The 19826-nt window shown below is 43.3% G+C and overlaps 1 protein-coding gene and 1 pseudogene across 3 annotated transcripts in view; both read left to right on the plus strand.

The window, feature by feature from the left end:
• Window positions 1-4276: 4276 nt before the first annotated feature.
• LOC112619684 lies at window positions 4277-5970 on the plus strand (annotated as a pseudogene).
• An 8271-nt stretch (window positions 5971-14241) lies between these two features.
• The window catches only part of ABCC5 (ATP binding cassette subfamily C member 5), a 101104-nt gene continuing 95519 nt past the window's right edge, over window positions 14242-19826 (plus strand). For 2 of the 3 annotated variants that reach the window (XM_025375650.1, XM_025375652.1), the window contains exons 1-2: window positions 14242-14427; window positions 17837-18020. In XM_025375650.1, coding sequence (XP_025231435.1) covers window positions 17892-18020 — 129 coding nt within the window. In that variant the 5' untranslated portion in view covers window positions 14242-14427; window positions 17837-17891. The remainder of the gene's footprint in view (window positions 14428-17836; window positions 18021-19826) is intronic. The other variant, XM_025375651.1, reaches the window with a different exon arrangement.

Consider the following 19826-nt stretch of genomic DNA (forward strand, 5'->3'; position numbering starts at 1 on the left):
ACAAAGTTGTCAATGACATGAGCATCATTTTTACCATAATGAACATCCAATCATTGACTATCTAGGAATAACAAATATTAGCCTGTTTTCTCGGCTTCCCAGGAGTTACATGTCTGCTCAGCTCTTACTCTTATGTTATGGTACCTTGCAGCAGCAGGTGGAGGATGAAGCCGAGGAGGAATCCTTTCCCGTGGAACCAGCCTCTTTCCATCTTCCTCTCTTTGGCACTTCTCTGGGTACTTGATGATGATGTTAACCTTAAAAAAACTCAGACCACACCTTGAGCCCTACCTTTGAATAATACATATATGAGCTGGCATTAGCCACCTCTCTAGCAAGACCCCTTGGTGACAAGAGAATGTCACAGAGGAATAACTCACCCGGTGCTTTAACTGGGCCTGAATCTAGCCTCCAAAAGTAATATGGCAAATCAGTTTGGAGAAGAGGAAGAAAAATATGTGGTCACTGGAGCAGTGCTAATGGCTTCCTCATACTTTAAAGTCACTCTGGTGCACAGTGCATCACTGAGAAGGCACGTATGACTACCACTGCCTCAAGGTGCCACATGCACTTGTTAGACCCTGCTGCCACCTTTCTCTCTCTTTCTTTCTTTCTTTTCTTTCTTTCTCTCTCTCTCTCTCTTTCTTTCTTTCTTTCTTTCTTTCTTTCTTTCTTTCTTTCTTTCTTTCTTTCTTTCTTTCTTTCTTTTCCTTCCTTCCTTCCCCTTCCTTCCTTCCTTCTTTCCTTCCTCTCTCTCTCTTCCTTCCCTCCCTCCCTCCCTCCCTTCCTTCCTTTTTTTTGAGATGGAGTCTCGTTTTGTCTCCCACGCTGGAGTGCAATGGTGCGGTCTTGGCTCACTGCAACCTCCACCTCCTGGGTTCAATTGATTCTCCTGCCTCAGCCTCCCAAGTAGCTGTGATTACAGGCACCTGCCACCATGCCTAGCTAATTTTTTGTATTTTCAGTAGAGATGAGGTTTTACCATGTTGGCCATGCTGGCCTCAAACTCCTGACCTCAGGTGATCTGCCCACCTTGGCCTCCCAAAGTGCTGTAATTACAAATGTGAGCCACCACGCCCGACCCCCTGCTGCCATCTTTCAAAAAAGAAAAATGTTGGGGGGGTCCCCATTAATATAAGCAACTTCATACATTGAGGCTTTAAACATGACTTCAGTATAGTTAAGACTTTAAAGTATGAGGAAGCCATTAGCACTGCTCCAGTGACAACACGTTTTTGCTTGCTCTTCTCCAAGCTGATTTGCCATGCCTTTTTAGTGTTTCAAAAGCAATCTGGACCCAGGTCTACCCAAAGAAGGGAGTGATTAGTGGATAGGGGGTGGTAGCAGAGGTAATACTTTTTTTTAAATAAAAGCTGACTTATGATTTTTTTTCTTTTAAAACGGAGTTTCTCTCTTATTGCCCAGGCTGCAGTACAATGGTGCGATCTCGGCCCACCGCAACCTCTGCCTCCCAGGTTCAAGCAATTATCCTGCCTCAGCCTCCCGAGTAGCTGGGATTACAGGCATGCACCACAATGCCCAGCTAATTTTTTTTTCATTTTTTAAAATTATACTTTAAGTTCCAGGGTACATGTGCATAACATGCAGGTTTGTTACATATGTATACATGTGCCATGATGGTGTGCTGCACCCATTAACTCGTTATTTACATTAAGTATATCTTCTAATGCTATCCCTCCCAGATCCCCCCACCCCACGAGAGGCCCCAGTGTGTGATGTTCCCCACTCTGTGTCCAAGTGTTCTCATTGTTCAGTTCCCACCTATAAGTGAGAACATGCGGTGTTTGGTTTTCTGTCCTTGGCGATAATTTGCTCAGAATGATGGTTTCTAGCTTCATCCATGTCCCTACAAAGGACACAAACTCATCCTTTTTTATGGCTGCGTAGTATTCCATGGTGTATATGTGCCACATTTTCTTAATCCAGTCTATCATTGATGGACATTTGGGTTGGTTCCAAGTCTTTGCTATTGTGAATAGTGCTGCAATAAACATAAGTGTGCATGTGTCTTTATAGCAGCATGATTTAAAATCCTTTAGGTATATACGCAGTAATGGGATGGCTGATGCCCAGCTAATTTGTGTGTGTGTGTGTGTGTGTGTGTGTGTGTGTGTGTGTTTAGTAGAAACAGGGTTTCTCTGTGTTGGTCAGGCTGGTCTCGAACTCCCAACCTTAGATGACCCGCCCACCTCGGCCTCCCAAAGTGCTGGGATTATATGCGTGAGCCACCGCACCCGGCTGCTGACTTATGATTTTAAAGAAAAGGTCATGAGCTATTAGCCTGAAAGTTTATGTTGTTTTTGGCCCTGCTAGTGTTTTTTTCTTTCTTTCTTTCTTTTTTTAAAGTTAGTTGTGTAACACTTAAACATTGAGAGATTTCATATAAAAACTGTTTCTGGCTTCGTTTGAAAAATAAGATCTAGTAACACGAGGCTCACGTTTCTGCTTGACAACAATCTGCCAAAGCTCAGAAGTGGCAAAACCCTTTGGATGGTTCATATTTGCTCTAGATCACCACAGTCTCCATCTCCCCTCCTGTCTCATTCCTGAGCAGCTTTCCTCATTTATGTTACCTCCTTGGCCTCTGTAGATGTTTGACTTTGGCTTCCAATGTTAAGATTTTCTTGCGTGATTCTTTTTTTAACTTTTTTTTTTTTTTTTTTTTTTTTTAGGAGTCTCACTCTGTAGCCCAGGATGAAGTGCAGTGGATCTCTGCTCACTGCAAGCTCCGCCTCCTGGGTTCACGCCATTCTCCTGCCTCAGCCTCCCGAGTCGCTAGGACTACAGGCGCCCGCCACCACACCTACCTAATTTTTTGTATTTTTAGTAGAGATGGGGTTTCACCATGTTAGCCAGGATGGTCTCAATCTCCTGACCTCGTGATTCACCCGCCTCAGCCTCCCAAAGTGCTGGGATTACAGACGTAAGCCACCGTGCCTGGCCTCTTTTTTTAACTTTTAAGTTCAGGGGTACATGTGCAGGTTTGTTATATAGGTAAACTTGTGTCGTGGGGGTTTGTTGTACAGATTATTTCATCACCCAGTTATTAAGCCTAGTACCCATTAGTTATTTCTCCCTCCTCCCACCCTCCACCGTCTGATAGGCCTCAGTGTGTGTTGTTCCCCTCTATGTGTCCATGTGTTCTCATCATTTAGTTGGTACTTGTAAGTGAGAACATGCAGTACTTGGTTTTCTGTTCCTGTGTTAGTTTGCTAAGGATAATGGCCCCCAGTTCCATCCATGGTCCTGCAAAGGACATGAACTCATTCCTTTTTATGGCTGCATAGTATTCCATGGTGTGTGTGTACCATATTTTCTTTATCCAGTCTATCATTGATCATGTTCCATGATCTTTGCTATTCTATGTCTTTTCCATTTGCTATTCCAGGTCAGTTTCATGTCTTTGCTACTGTGAATAGTGCTGCAGTGAACATATGTGTGCATGTGTCTTTATAATAGTGATTCTTAAATAGCCTTGGGAAGTAATTTCAAAATACCATTTCATGCCTAGGTAAGCATAGGTCTTATCAGATTAATGTATGTAATTAATCGGTTCATGATGGAAGCCAGACATGATAAGATTAATTGGGCCAAGGTCATCAGTGGTTTAACCTGTTTTATTCTAGAATTGTTTCTGGAAGGGAAGGCTTTAGGGAAAGTAATAAGTGGCTTACAGAGCAAAGAGAGAGCAGTTGCCTCAATGAAGGTTTACAGATTGAGGTAGCACAATGCAGTAAGAAATGTCTAAGACCAAATCCTTTCTACAAGAATCATGTCACTCTCTCTCAGCCTCAGTTTCCTTATCTCTAAAATTGGGAGGGTAAAATCTATCTTGCAAGAGTCTTATGTGGTTTGAGATAATGTATGTATAGTGCCTTGCCCATCTTAAGCAATTAATAGCAGTAAATTGAAGCAGAAATAACAGTAAAAATGGCAGTAACAGTTATCCTGTTGAACCTAAGATTGCCCAGGTTGCTTCAGCCTAAATGGACTATTCTGGACTTAAAATGTCTGGGTTGACTGCAGCAACCCCAGTTCCTGTAAGCATAAGGCCCTTCTCTCTTAGCCTCGCTCAGCTGGATACTGATAGGATTCACCCATCTGCTGTCCTCAGCATCACTCTTTATCCTGGAGAATCTCTGACCCTTTGGGAAGTTTGTTGTAGCTGTTTTTTCTTTTTTTAAAAGGTGACATTATTCTTTTTCGCAACAGGTTTGCCACCAGAACACAAGTGTCATGAAAACTACCAAGCCAAATGGGAAAAGAAAAGACTCATATCAACATTAGTGTCATTGGACACGTAGATTCAGGCAAGTCCACCACTACTGGCCATCTGATCTACAAACGCGCGTCATCGACAAAAGAACCATTGAAAAATTTAAGGCCGGGCGCAGTGGCTCAAGCCTATAATCCCAGCACTTTGGGAGGCCGAGACGGGTGGATCACGAGGTCAGGAGATCGAGACTATCCTGGCTAACACGGTGAAACCCCGTCTCTACTAAGAAATACAAAAAACTAGCCGGGCGAGGTGGCGGGCGCCTGTAGTCCCAGCTACTCGGGAGGCTGAGGCAGGAGAATGGCGTGAACCCGGGAGGCGGAGCTTGCAGTGAGCTGAGATCCGGCCACTGCACTCCAGCCTGGGCGACAGAGCGAGACTCCGTCTCAAAAAAAAAAAAAAAAAAAAAAAAAGAAAAATTTAAGAAGGGGGCTGCTGAGATGGGAAAGGGCTCCTTCAAGTATGCCTGGGTCTTGGATAAACTGAAAGCTCAGCGTGAACATGGTATCACCATTGATATCTCTTTTGTGGAAATCTGAGACTAGCAAGTACTATGTGACTATCATTGATGCCCCAGGACATAGAGACTTCATCAAAAACATGATTACAGGGACATCTCAGGCTGACTGTGCTGTCCTGATTGTTGCTGCTGGTGTTGGTGAATCTGAAGTTTGGGCAGACCTGAGAATATGCCCTTCTGGCTTACACACTGGGTGTGAAACAACTTATTGTTGGTGTTAACAAAATGGTTACACTGAGCTACCCTACAGTCAGAAGAGATACAAGGAAATCATTAAGGAAGCCAGCACTACATTAAGAAAATTGGCTACAACCCCATCACAGTAGCAGTTGTGCCAATTTCTGCTTGGAATGGTGACAACATGCCGGAGCCAAGTGCTAACACACCTTAGGTTTAAGGGATGGAAAGTCACCAGTAATGATAGCAATGCCAATGGAGCCACACTGCTTGAGGCTCTGGACTGTGTCCTACCACAAACTGGTCCAACTGACAAGCCCTTGTGCCTGCCCCTCCAAGATGTCTACAAAATTGGTGGTATTGGTACTGTTCCTGTTGGCCAAGTGGCAACTGGTGTTCTCAAACCTGGTATGGTGGTCACCTTTGCTCCAGTCAACGTTACAACTGAAGTAAAGTCTGTCAAAATGCACCATGAAGCTTTGAGTGAAGCTCTTCCTGGTGACAATGTGGGCTTCAGTGTCAAGAATGTATTTGTCAAGGATGTTTGTCATGACAATGTTGCTGGTGACAGCAAAAATGACCCACCAATGGAAGCAGCTGGCTTCACTGCTCAGGTGATTATACGGAACCATTCAGGCCAAATCAGCTGGTTTGCTGGCTATGCCCCTGTACTGGATTGCCAAATGGCTCACATTGCATGCAAGTTTGCTGTGCTGAAGGAAAAAAATTGGTTGCCGTTCTGGTAAAAAACTGGAAGATGGCCCTAAATTCTTGAAGTCTGGTGATGCTGCCATCGTTGATATGGTTCCTGGCAAGCCCATGTGTGTTGAGAGCTTCTCAGACTATTCACCTGTGGGTCGCTTTGCTGTCCATGAGACAGACAGTTGCTGTGGGTGTCATCAAAGCCGTGGACAAAAAGGCTGCAGAAGCTGGCAAGGTCACCAAGCCTGCCCAGAAAGCTCAGAAGGCTAAATGAATGTTATCCCTAATACCTGCCACCCTCGTCTTCGTAATCAGTGGTGGAAGAACAGTCTCAGAACTATTTGTTTCAATTGGCCATTTCAGTTTAATAGTAAAAGACTGGTTAATGATAACAATGCATCATAAAATCTTCAGAAGGAAAGAAGAATGTTTTGTGGACCACTTTGGTTTTATTTTTTTGAGTGTGGCAGTTTTAAATTATTAGTTTTAAAAATCTATACTTTTTAATGGAAACACTTGACCAAAGATCTGTCATAGAATTTTGAGACCCATTAAAACAAAGTTTAAGTGAGAAAAAAAAAGTGACTATTTTATTTTATTTTTTGAGACGGAGTTTCACTTGTCGCCCAGGCTGGGGAGCAATGGCGCAATCTCGGCTCACTGCAACTTCCACCTCCCGGTTGGTTTCAAGTGATTATCCTGTCTCAGCCTCCCGAGTAGCTGGGATTACAGGCACCCACCACTATGCCTGGCTAATTTTTTGTATTTTTAGTAGCCATGGGGTTTCACCATGTTGGTCAGGCTGGTCTCGAACTCCTGACCTCAGATGATCCACCCACCTCGGCCTCCAAAGTGCTGGGATTACAGGCGTGAGCCACCACACCTGGCCTAAAAAGTGACTTTAGATAAGCATTTGCTAAAGCATTTTCTGTAAAACACTAATTCCAGAGGGTGTTAAATTCTGTTTCTAAAATAATATTTTTGTTATTTCATGTTTGATATGGTTTGGCTGTGTCCCCATCCAAATCTCATCTTAAATTGTAGCTCCCATAATCCCCACGTGTCATGGGAGGGACCTGATGGGAGGTAATTGAATCATGGAGGCGGGTTTTTCCCCCGTACTGGTCTCCTGATAGTGAATAAGTCTCATGAGATGTGATGGCTTAAAAAAAGGCAGTTCCCCTGCACATGCTCTCTTGCCTGCCACCACGTAAGATGTGCCTTTGTCCTTCCTTTGCCTTCTACCGTGATTGTGAGGCCTCCCCAGCCATGCGGAACTGAGTCCATTAAACCTCTTTTTTCTTTATAAGTTACCCAGTCTCAGGTATTTCTTCACAGCACTATGAAAATGGACTGATAAAATATTCAAATAAGTCTGAGAAATGCTGAACTAAACAAGACTAACCAGCTTTCATTGTTGCAGGATTTCTCAGAGTATTTAGCTTATATTATAAATATATATTTATATATTATGTATATTTATATTTACATATTATATAATATATATTTATATATTTGAAAAATATATTTTACATATATTAATATATAAAACATTTTATATAAATATATTAAAATGTATAAATATGCAAATATATATTTACTATATACAATTATATATATATTTACTATATACATAATATATATATATATATTTAGATATGGAGTCTCACTATGTTGCCCAGGCTGGCCTTAAACTTCTGGGCTCCTAGCAATCCTCCTGCCTCAGCCTCCCAAAATGCTGAAATTACAGGCATGAGCCACTGCACTTGGCCTAGCTAATATATTAATGTAACTTTTGACTATGATATACACAATTTTCCAAACTTAGTTGATTTTGGAAATTCTCTCTTTTTTTCAGAATATCTTGCAGGGCTAGTATTTCATGGATTATTTTGTGGAAATACTGTTTTAAGTAAATAGGAATGTAGAAAAAAACTTGAAATAATTGTCTCAAGTGTGCTACAGATACAATATAAAATGCAAAAAGCATATATACAAATAAATGAAGAAATTTTTTAAAACTTGATAAGTATTTTAAAACCTAAAGATTGTTGAGAACTATAAGCTGCAAGCAAGTAGAAAGTAAAATAGACATAAATTTTAATCCCTGAATCCTTGAGCAATTTAAACTTAGACCGACTCAAGGAGGAATCTTTTTTCCCCTTTTCCTTTAGATCAATGACCTGACAGCTGCAGGCCACATGCCATCTACCTAGATTTAATATTAGGATGAAAGTTTAAAAAGATGCTTTGGTATCATGACTTATCAAATACACCTACATGGCAACTTTAGTTGCTGAAAAACAATGTTGATTTTTTCTCACTGGTGGTCTCCTATAATCAATAAAGTATACAATTTCTGTTTTAAGAATACATACGTTTTCCTCAGGGTCTCAACAATTGAATTGTTTTGATTGAAGGAAACTGTAGCCTACCGGGTGCAGTGGCTCTTGCCTGTCATCCCAGCATTTTGGGAGCCCGAAGTGGGCGGATCACTTGAGCTCAGGAGTTCGAGAGCAGCCTGGCCAATGTGGCAAAACTCCTGTCTCTACTAAAAATACAAAAATTAGCCAGGCTTGGCGGTGTATGCATGTAATCCCAGCTACTCCAGAGGCTGAGGCAGGAGAATCACTTGAACCCAGGAGGCAGAGGTTGCCGTGAACTGAGAGAAAGAGAGAAACAGAGGGAGAGAGGGAGCGAGGGAGGGATCACTAGTGATAACAATCTTTACACCAAAGTTGTTTATCTCTTCTTCTGGTCAAAAGTCCATATTTATCAAGGAAAACGCTTAAGAGAAGTATTGCGGAATGACTGGGATTGACCATTCTGTCTGACAACGCCTGTTTTTTGGAGAAGGCTCTGTTTTGTCTGGACTATTGGTCCTGCTTCTCTGGCTTAGAGGGATCCTATTGATTCCCAGGTGCTCAGTCCATTCTTCACAATATGATGTGGGAGAATTCTCCATATACATCTCATCATGAGATGTCAGACATATTCTACCATTTTATTCCATTGAGTAAGTAAGTATCTAATTGTCATTCTGGGAGGATTAAAATCCCAAGACCTGCCTATGGGCTGTGATGTATTATTTTAGCTGAGTGGATTTAGAGGGGTGTTCTGGGGAGAGGGAACAGCTAGAGTAAGAACATGGAAATTACGTGGACTTCAGGTTTGACTAGGAGAGTGACAGGAGACGAAGCAGTGTTATTATGAGGGCCAGATCACGGAAGACCTTGTATACCCAGCCAAGGTTTGCTTTAATTTTATAACCCAGTGTTTCCATAACTCAAATAAGGCTCAGACCCCTTTTAAGACAAACAATTCTCTCAAACCCCTGATGTTGACTTCTTATTTACATTATAATATTACTTAAATATATCCATTCATAAAGCTGTGTGCAAAGTCATTATGCTTATAGTTCTTATAGCACTATAAAGTTAAAATGAATTTACAAATATTGTTTTGCTAAAATTAGATAATTGCTGTCAATTTATTTCCTGTTTTTAAAAAGGAGCTAGTTTTTGAACACCTATCTGTTATTGTTGGGCCAATGAATTCCATAGTGCTCAATGTAATAGTACTTTAAAAAAATTTTAAAGCAGGCCGGGCCTGGTGGCTCATTCCTGTAATCCTAGCATTTTGGGAGGCCGAGGGTGGCAGATCACCTGAAGTCAGGAGTTTGAAACCAGCCTGGCCAACATGGTGAAACCCCATCTGTACTAAAAGTACAAAAATTAGCTGGGCGTTGTGGCATCTGCCTGTAATCCCAGCTACTAGGGAGACCGAGGCAGGGGAATCGCTTGAATCTGGGAGGCGGAGGTTGTAGTGAGTCGAGATCACCCCATTGCACTCCAGCCTGGGCAACAAGAGCGAAACTCCGTCTTAAAAAAAAAAAAAAAATTAAAAAGCAACTCTTCATACTAACTACTACCCGTATTGCTAATGAAGTAATGTAACAATGAAATAACAAGGGAAGTTGCTACCACAAAGGAAATGTGCAATGCTTTCCTTTATAATGATGAATGTGCAATTATGACTGATCATAACATGCCTATACTTCTGTGTACTTTAGGAAGACTTGGCTTCTCTATGAAAATATGTGAACCCTTTGGCTGTAGAACATGCTATCACGTCATCTGGCTTTCATCTGATATTATTTAAAACTTAAATTCTCTTGTTTTCTAATTTGCCTGAGGCCATTAAAGAGGTGCATTATTCTTTTACACTACATGATTTCCATGATGTCAAATATAAAACTTAGGTTGGGCATGGTGGTTCATGCTTGTAACCCCAGCACTTTGGGAGGCCGAGGCCGGCGGATTGCCTGAGGTTAGGAGTTTGAGACCAGCCTGACCAACATGGTCAAACCCCGTCTCTACTAAAACTACAAAAAATTAGCCGGGCATGGTGGTGGGCGCCTGTAATCCCAGCTACTCGGGAGGCTGAGGCCAGAGAATCATCTGAACCCGGGAGGCGGAGGTTGCAGTGAGCCGAGACTGTGCCATTGCACTCCAGCCTGAGTCACAAGAACAAAACACAGTCTCAAAAAACAAACAAACAAAACAAAAAACAAATATAAAACTGATTTATTAACTAACTTTAAAAAAGGTCTTATTCCATGAAAATGCCTTTCATTGAAAAATTGAACTGCAAAGGGAGCTTCTGTCTTGATCACTGTTAGAAGAATTCAACATGAGTATCAAAGCAGATATAGGGTGATTGTTAGCATTTGACATTGGCTCTAGACAAGCTAGGTAGAGGAGGGTGTCAGGCTATTGCAGTAGAGCGCTTCTGCCAATGAATAAACCACCGTCTATCCAGTTCCACAACCGCCCACGTGTTATCCTTGACATTTCTTTCTCATTCCCCTGTACCTAATCCATCCACATGTTCTGTTGATTTCACCTCTTAAATTTCTCTTGAGTTCACCTTTTTCTCTCCATCTTTTCCATCACAACCTTAATCCAAGCCACCATGATCTCTTTCCTAGATAACAACAGTCGCTCCTAGGTGGCCTCTTCTCTCCCATTCTAGTGGTCTCAAATTTTTTCTCGTCTGCCAGCCACAGTGCAGTTTCCAAAAGGTACTTTTTTTTTTTTTTTTCTGTTTTTTGTTTGTTTGTTTTTTGAGACCGAGTCTTGCTCTATCACCCAGGCTGGAGTACAGTGGCCAGATCTTGGTTCACTGCAACCTCTGCCTCCTGGGTTCAAGGGATTCTCGTGCCTCAGCCTCTAGAGCAGCTGGGATTACAGCTGTGTGCCACCACGCCCGGCTAATTTTTGTATTTTTAGTACAGATGGGGTTTCACCATGTTGGCCAAGTTGGTCTCGAACTCCCAACCTCAGGTGATCCACCCACCTCAGCCTCCCAAAGTGCTGGGATTACAGGCCATGAGCTGCCACACCCGGCCCCAAAAGGTAAATTTAATTTCTCAACCCCTAACATATTCACCCTTTTAAAACTTTTCAGTGGTTGCCTTTTGCTCCTGAAGACCTGTAACAATATCTACATGTTTGGAGATGCTCCCTTCCTTCTACCACCACCTGGTCTTCATTGTTTCCTCTACTTCAACTGCTCTCTCTGCTGCCTACTTCCACTGTCTTCACTTCACAAACTCCTCCTTCCTTCAGATGAAACACACACCTCCTTTCCTTGCACTTACTACAATTATTTAAATTTTGATTAGTGTTTATTTGGGAGTCTAAGCCCCACGAGGGCTGGAAATGTGTTTGTTTTAGCTCCATTGCATCTCCATCAAATACTTAATGAATATGTTTAGTACATTACACAACATAAATATTATTTAGAAATACCCACAATTCTGGCCGGGCGCGGTGGCTCACGCCTATAATCCCAGCACTTTGGGAGGCTGAGGCGGGTGGATCACTTGAGCTCAGGAGTTCGAGACCAGCCTGGCCAATATGGTGAAATCCTGTCTCTATTAAAATTACAAAAATTAGCCGGGTGTGGTGGGACACGCCTGTGATCCCAGCTGCTCCGGAGGCTGAGGCAGGAGAATCAGAATCACTTGAACCCTGGAGGTGGAGGCTGCAGTGAGCCAAGATCTAAAAAAAAAGAAGAAAAGAAAAGATATACACACAATTTTACGCTGCAACATAGATTCTCTAGCCCTGTTGCCTGAGGTCCGGGAAATATTGCCCCTCTAAACATTTCACAATACAAACATTTTGAGGGGGTAATTTTGTAAGTATAATTCTTTCACTCAGACTATACTTGGACAGACCAAGACAGTACTACAGTGTATTGAAGCCTGCCACCAGGGCTGTCTGGTGTCCATCTATTCTTTTTCAATAAAAAACAAACTGTAATCGACATATATGAAGTATTTCAGGGGGATTTAGAAGCTTTTTTAAAAATATGACCATATCAGATCTGCAGTTTTGGGTGTTACAGTGTTTGAGGCATTGTTGGAAGGTACTAGAATCTTTGGTGAGATGGTATCTCATTACTATTTTAATTTACATTTCTGGACCAGGCATGGTCTCACACCTGTACAGGGGTCACGTCTGTAATCCCAGCACTGTGGGGGGCCGAGGTGGTCAGATCACAAGGTCAGGAGTTCAAGACCAGCCTGGCCAATATGATGAAACCCCATCTCTACTAAAAATACAAAAATTAGCTGGGCGTGGTGGCGGGCGTCTGTAATCCCAGCTACTCCAGAGGCTGAGGCAGGAGAATTACTTGAACTCTGGAGGCGGAGGTTGCAGTGAGCCGAGGTCGCACCACTACACTCCAGCCTGAAGGACAGAGAAAGACTCTGTCTCAAAAAAAAAGAAAAGAAAAAAAAATTTCCATTTCCCTATTAACGAGATTGGGTGTCTTTTCATATTTGAGTGGCTGCTCAAGTTTCCTATTCTGTGAGCTGTCTGTTCAGGTTATTTACCTATTTTCCTACTGGGTTATCTGCCATTTCTTACTGAACTTAGACATTATTTTGAGTATTTTTTATTCAAAAACTTTGTCAGTTGTAACTTGTGGTTTGTCTTTTCAATTTATGCCATCTTATACAGAGGTATTACTTTTAATATATGAAAAATTATCAACCTTTCTTCCTTTATTTTTTGTTTCTTGTTTAAAAAGTTATTTCCTACTCCCAAGTTCATAAAGATATTTCCTGCCTTCTTCTAAAAGTTTTTAAGTTTTCCCTTTCACATGTAAGCGTTTGAGCTACCTGAAATGGGTTTTTTTCTGTGCAGTATGAAGCGGTAATCCCTGATTGTTTTTTCATATGTACAAACAATTGTTCCAGTACTATTTATTGACTGTTCTTCCTTTCCCACAGATTTGTAAGGTTTTCTGTCACAGATCAAGTTACACGTATGCAACAGTCTGTTTGGGGGCTCTTTATTCTATTGCATTGGTCTATCAATCCGTGTGCAAGAATACACTGCTTTATGATACAGTAGTGTCTTCACACTAGCTAACTAGCTAGTTGTTATAAAGATGGACAAATCACTCCTCCTCCTCCCCCCTCCCCCTCCCCCTCCTCCTCCTCCTCCTCCTCCTCCTTTGAATTAACAAAAAATACGGCAGGGTGCGGTGGCTCACCCCTGTAATCCCAGCACTTTTGGGAAGCAGATTACCTGAGGTCGGGAGTTCGAGACCAGCCTGGCCAATATGGCGAAACCCTTCTCTACTAAAAAAATACGAAAATTAGCCGGGCGTGGTGGTGGACGCCTGTAATCCCAGCTACTCGGGAGACTGAGGCAAGGAGAATTGCTTGAACCCGGGAGGCGGAGGCTGCAGTGACCCGAGATCGCGCCATTGCGCTACAGCCTGGGCAACAGAGCGAAACTCCTTCTTAAACAAACAAACACACACAACCTCATAATACCTACTCATAGGGCTGTAATGGAGATTAAAGGAAACAAGAATGGTATGTAAAGCATCGGATACAGGGTAGGGAAGAACTCAACAGTGGCTTTTATTTAATGATGCTGAAGGTACCGATGAAACAGGGATCGATCTTTGATAAAGGGATCAATCTTACCGGGAGCCTCAGTTTCATTTATAAAAAGAAGAGGATGAGTTAGCATACCATTTCTAAGTCTCTTGCCACTTCTAAGACTGTGATCCTGGCATTTTTATTATCTAGAGACCAGGCAGCGCGACATTGATGGGCAGTTGGTGTTAAAGTGAGAAAGGCGGTATCTGCGCAGAATGCAGGGTCGAACCATGAGCAAGCAATCATATCTGCCACAACAGACAAGAACTGGGGCTGGCCGGCCTGACGACTCTCAACGGGTTAGACGCGGGCCACGATGACCTTCACGATCTTTTCTGGCAGCTGTACGGCCACGCAGGGTCGGGACTGCCCTGCCTACGAAGAGCACTGTGTGCGAACACAGGGCTACGGTTAAGCCTCCCGGCTGACTGCCCCCGGGAACACGACCCCGGAGAAGATTCCAGACAGGCTCGCAGAGGCACGGGCAAGGATGGAACGGACCCGGGAGCTCGGTGGGAAGAGGGGCAGCCCGCACCGCCCCCGGGATGTCACCGGCGCTTCTGGGAAATGTAGTTCTTAGCCGCATCCGCAGCCCCGGGCTCTCGGAAGGCGGACTACAGTTCCCTTCGGCCTTGGGAATGCTTTGTGCAGCGCGCTTGCGCGGTGTGGCGGCCGATGCCGCTATAAAGGCTTGTTTTGCTGCGGGGCTCATGCTCGGGAGTGTGGTTGAGCGGCCGGCGCGGCTGTCCTGGAGGAGGGGCGCAGGTAGGTGATGGCTGCTGCCGCACCCCTGCCCTCCAGCTTGGTTGTCACGGGGATCACCGCTTTGCATTTCCTTGGGGCGTGGCGGGATGTGGCCAGGGCTACGAGCAGTTCGGGGGATACTGCAGACTTGGGGAACGGGGTATGGCCTCCCCTTGGTCTCCTGCCGCCGCCTCCTAGGCCTGTGAGCCCGGGGTCTGGTGACGGGGTCGTGTGCTGGAAGACAGGCAGGTAGGGTTGGGATGAGCGGGCAGGGACGCGGGCTACGTCTCTGGCCGCAGCCGCCAGGGGGCGCTGCGCCCGTGGGCCGTGGGTGTGGGTCGCGCTCGCCTGGCCAGGCCGGAGCGGGCGGTGGGAACGCCCTAGGGCCCGGGCATCCCAGGCGAAGCCCGTCTGAGAGAAGCGCCCACCCGGGAGGCTGTGCAGCGGGCGGCTCAGGGCACCATGCTCAACCCGCAGCGGAGCCGCCAGCGACCTTCGAAGTAAGTCATCCCCTTCGTTTTTGCAAGCGGGTAAATGGAGGTACGTGACATAAGCACGCGCAGCAAACCCGTGGCTGAGCCGGGAACGCAGCCCAGATCTCTCCACGGTCATCCAGTGCTCTTTTCGCTTCTGCCACGCAGAGCTGCGGGTGGCTTTGTGTTTATCACACAGGGGTCATTTGGTTTCTGCACAGACGGAGAGGCTGCAGGCAGGTGGGCACAGGAACGACCGGGAAAGTTTCAGGAGGTCTTGGAGGAGGAGATGGCTAGGTTTTACTGGGGTCTGCAGCGTGCATGAAAGGTGAGGCTGCTTGGAGACGCAACAAGTGGATTACAGTGGGTGTGGTAAATACGTATCCCTTTAGCATGGTGTCTTCCTTGTGTAGCTTGAGGGCCTGGAGGTAATGGAAACCTACTCAAGAGTGTTGGGATGACTGCAGCTTGCACACACCAGTCTGGCTAGGCAACAGTTCGTGTAGTCCCGTGCAACTCTCCTGCTGCCATGCAGTTGAATCAGTATCATTGTGTAGGGAGACTGTCTACACTTTAATCAGTGGAAAGAGAATCTTGGTAAAAAAAAAAAAAAGGGCAGCTAAGTGGCCTCAACCCTGTTGGGACTTCTTTGGGGTTCTCCCACTTTGATTATTCTGCTTCTACCCTTGTACAGGTCTGGACAACAAGTTTGTTTTCTACAAACAAAAATCCCTTCTCTTTCTTCCTCTCTTGATAGCTGAGGCAAGCGACCATTTAAAAAAAGATTTTCCAACAACTTCAAAGGAGAACACGAGAAGATAGGGAAATATAAATAGTATCAATAAAAAGGCTGACCTGGGGATCCATCCTTGCTTGCTTGCTTCAGACTGGGGCTTTGTTTCTTTCCAAACCTGTCAGGATTCCCAGCTCTTCGCCGGCCTCCACGTGGGGTGCCCTCTTTTATGTTCCAGATACACAGACGATGGTGTCCTTATGTTCAAGGCCATAGACAGTAACTTTGTGCCTACTTTGGGCCTGCCTGCTCCCTTGATTGTGCCTCTTTTTCCAGGAAAGTAGAGATGAGTGTGTTAGAGATAATGGAACACTGTTCCCCACACCCTTCATACATAGAATAACTTAGTCCCTTAGGATAGTTTAGCAGTGTCTACCACAGCAGTCACTCTGGGCACAAAACAGTCATCATTTGTGCCATAACAGGGAAGTCGTTTTGTCCCTGCCTCTCTCTGCTCCTGTGCTCCACTGATTCTGCCTTATCCTTTGAAATAAACGTGGTTGAAAGAATCTTTGGTTATCATGGGTGCTTAGATAATTAAGATGATGTTCGTGTTCTTCTTGACATGGCATTTCGTATAGTGGATGAGTTCCAGTGACCACCTCTCTTTCAAACCGCTCACCGCCCCAACCCTCACCTTTAAAAAAGGTAGCACTAATCTTTTCCTTTTCCAGATAATCAGCTAAGCTAGGGAACCCTTGAAGGGGAAGGTTAGACTTCCGTGATTCTCATAACAAGAAGGTTACTCTGATCTACAGCTACAGCTCAACGCTGGGGACACTGGCAGATGCCAGGTCTGTTTATAGTTTAGCCTTAATGAGGTCTCAATGACGTGATTGCTGCGCTCTGGCTTGGTGAGCCGCTGTTCTTTATGGTGTAGTTTGTCATTGGACAAGGTGACTTTTTTTTTTTAAAGATAAGTAACAGCTATAACAACTTAGGGTACTTGAACCAGAATTCTGAAAGGTAAGAAGTCATGCTTTCTTTGGACTGGAAACCTGTCTTTGCGGAGGAGATTTAGTCTTTTTTATTTAGAGGATTACTAAGTGTTCTCTTTTTATCTGACACCCTAAAAAATGCATTATAATGGTTAGAATTTTGTGCTGCAGAAGTAGTACTTTTAAGTCACAGCGATAGCTAGGGATTTATGGAATCCAGAAAGCAACATGGCTACACGTCTTTAATTTCCGTTGGAGGCTAGTCTGAAAGGTGTTTTCTCAGCTTGTCTCTGGAGGGCTGTGACCCTTCTTAGAGGGGGAAACATTTTAGAGAAGTATGTATGTGTTTTTTGTTTTTAAGTGACCTGAGTTGACACAGGATATTGATTAGACTTAGCCAGGCAAGCAGTGGTTTAGAACAGAGTTTCAGGTAAAAACTAGGTAAGACTTAGTAATACAGGGTGGGGAATTTGTTTTTGTTATTGTTTTTTAATAACAGCTTTATTGCCGTAGGATTTATATGCCATGAAATTCACTCTTCTAAAGTATACAATTCAATGGTTTTTTTTCAGTGTATTCACTGCATTGTGCAACCATTAGCACTATCTAGTTTTAGAACATTTTCAGTACCCAGGGAATTTGTGTCTGAAGTTAAGTTATAATATTGTTTTAACTGTGTAACTTCATGGAGCTTTAAAATAACACCAGCTAACCCATTAGTTAATTATAAAAAGGCAGAGATGGAATATATCATTGGTAGAATAAATGTTCGGTAAGTTTTTATTTAGTAAAATTTAGTGGGAGAAATGATATCCACTTTAAAATTGTGGAGTTTTTAATACTTGGGACAAACTGAAATTGTTTCTATGAAGTCTTTAAAAAAAAAAAACGAACCTATCTATATGCTGTATACACTGGATTTGAGCTTAGTTGAAGAGAGTGGGTGTCTCTTTACTAGTGTGTTTACTTTTTCTAAATTTTTTTCCCTTAGAAGTGGGAGAAGGTAATTTTTCTTGATTCTCTTATACTGAATCTTTTTCTTTAAAAAAAAATGAAATGAAAATCTTTGAACATTTTTTGAAAATTAATTTTTGTAGCTATAACAGTAGGAAGTTTTAGTACTTTTGCCTTTTTTTTTTTTTCCCCCCCGTATTTTAAGGCACTTGAACATATGGTTAAGTACTGTTTAGGAAATAATCTATTTCTTGATGAATTTTTAATTTCAGGAATTCTGATGTGAAACTAAGAGTCTATGAGCCCTGGAACCTCCACTCAGAGAAGATGAAGGATATTGACATAGGAAAAGAGTATATCATCCCCAGTCCTGGGTACAGAAGTGTGAGGGAGAGAACCAGCACTTCTGGGCCGCACAGAGACCGCGAAGATTCTAAGTTCAGGAGAACTCGACCGGTCAGTTTCCTTTCCTAAGAGTCTCTTATCTGCTTATTGTACTAAAACACGTCTTCTTTTTTTCATATAATGCGTAATTTAGAAACTTATTTTTTGGCCGGGCATGGTGGCTCATGCCTATAAACCCAGCAGTTTGGGAGGCCGAGGTGGGTGGATCACCTGAGGTCAGGAGTTCGAGACCAGCCTGGCCAACGTGGTAAAACCCTGTCTCTATCAAAAGTACAAAAATACCAGGCATGGTGGCAGACGCCTGTAATCCCAGATACTTGGGAGGCTAAGGCACAAGAATCGCTTGAACCCGGGAGGCAGAGGTTGCAGTGAGCTGAGATCATGTCACTGCACTCCAGTCTGGGTGATAGAGTGAGACTCAGTCTCCAAAAAAAAAAAAATATTTTTCTTTATTGACTTTAGGTTACTGTTAAGAATTTATGGTTATTTATGAGTCTCTGGTCCATAGTAAGCACTCAATACGTGGAAGAGAGGCTGACTTTCAGCCTCCCACCTGATCTGTGCTGAGCATTCTCCTCTTTTTCGCTTTTACTCTATGTTGGTGCCTTCTGAAAAGGCTGTGCTTAAGAGAAGACAACTTATTGAGGAGGAGGGGGTCGTGGGGGCGACGACAGAGAATATAAAGCCAATTAAGCTTCATTCATGTACCTAAACAAACTTGGTGTTTTCTTCTACTTTCTGTCATCCGTGTTTAAAATGTGAATCTGGCCAGGTGCGGTGGCTCACGCTTGTAATCCCAGCACTTTGGGAGGTTGAGGTGGGTGGATCACTTGGGGTCAGAAGTTCGAGACCAGCCTGGCCAACATGGTGAAACCCTGTCTCTGCTAAAAATACAAAAATTAGCTAGGTGTGGTGGCAGGCACCTGTACTCCCAGCTACTCAGGAGGCTGAGGCAGGAGAATCACTTGAACCCAGGAGGTGGAGGTTGCAGTGAGCTGAAATCACGCCACTGCCCTCCAGCCTGGGCAACAGGTGAGACTCTGTCTCCAAAAAAAATGAAAAATAAAATAAAATGTGAATCCTTTGGAGAGACTCAGATTTCAGAACAATTCTAGATAGTTGTGGGATAATCAGTATGATTTTCAAGCGAATTCATAAGTTAAGCAGTCTTTAGATAATTAGTTTCCTCCAAGGGAAATAATGAAGATGCATTTTCACCTGGAGAAAATATTCTTTTTCCTGAGGAAAAAAAATATATCTTTTCTTACAAAAGTACCTAATAAAGCAGAATGGACTAGGTTTACGAGGTTGAGGTTTATGTTGGTGTATTTGTTATGCGAAAATTTGAGAAAGGTACAGACTTTGCAGCTGGCACTGGCCTTTCTTTAGCCTGATACTATGTTTCCCTCTTTGGTTGTGTTAAAGCCATTGCTTTATTAATTAACATTTTCTTGCTAATGAGTCTTCTCTGTACCCTACTGTGTATTATCAAATGCTTTTCCGTTCAGGTTTAACTTCAAAGAAACAGGCTCAATGTAATCAGTGTCAAATACTTCTCGTGGTGCCAGTTTTATAACTTCCTCATGTCCTTTTGTCTAGACCTTATGTTGATTAAACATCTATCGAATACCCTCTGAGTGCTAGACACAGTTAGTGTAACAGTTAAGTCTAGAAAATGTCAGAAGGTAACATTGGGGCAGGGCCTTAAAGGGCAATTAGGTGGGGAGGCTTTTTAGGCAGTACAAGTATAGACCCAAAGGTATGGAAAGAGCATATGGCATGTTGGGACTTTGGATAAGCCACTTACGTCATTTGTATATAAAATGGTGTTGACAGTAGTACCTGACTCATGGGATC

Source organism: Theropithecus gelada, chromosome 2 (assembly GCF_003255815.1).
Source record: "Theropithecus gelada isolate Dixy chromosome 2, Tgel_1.0, whole genome shotgun sequence".
Taxonomy (NCBI): domain Eukaryota; kingdom Metazoa; phylum Chordata; class Mammalia; order Primates; family Cercopithecidae; genus Theropithecus; species Theropithecus gelada.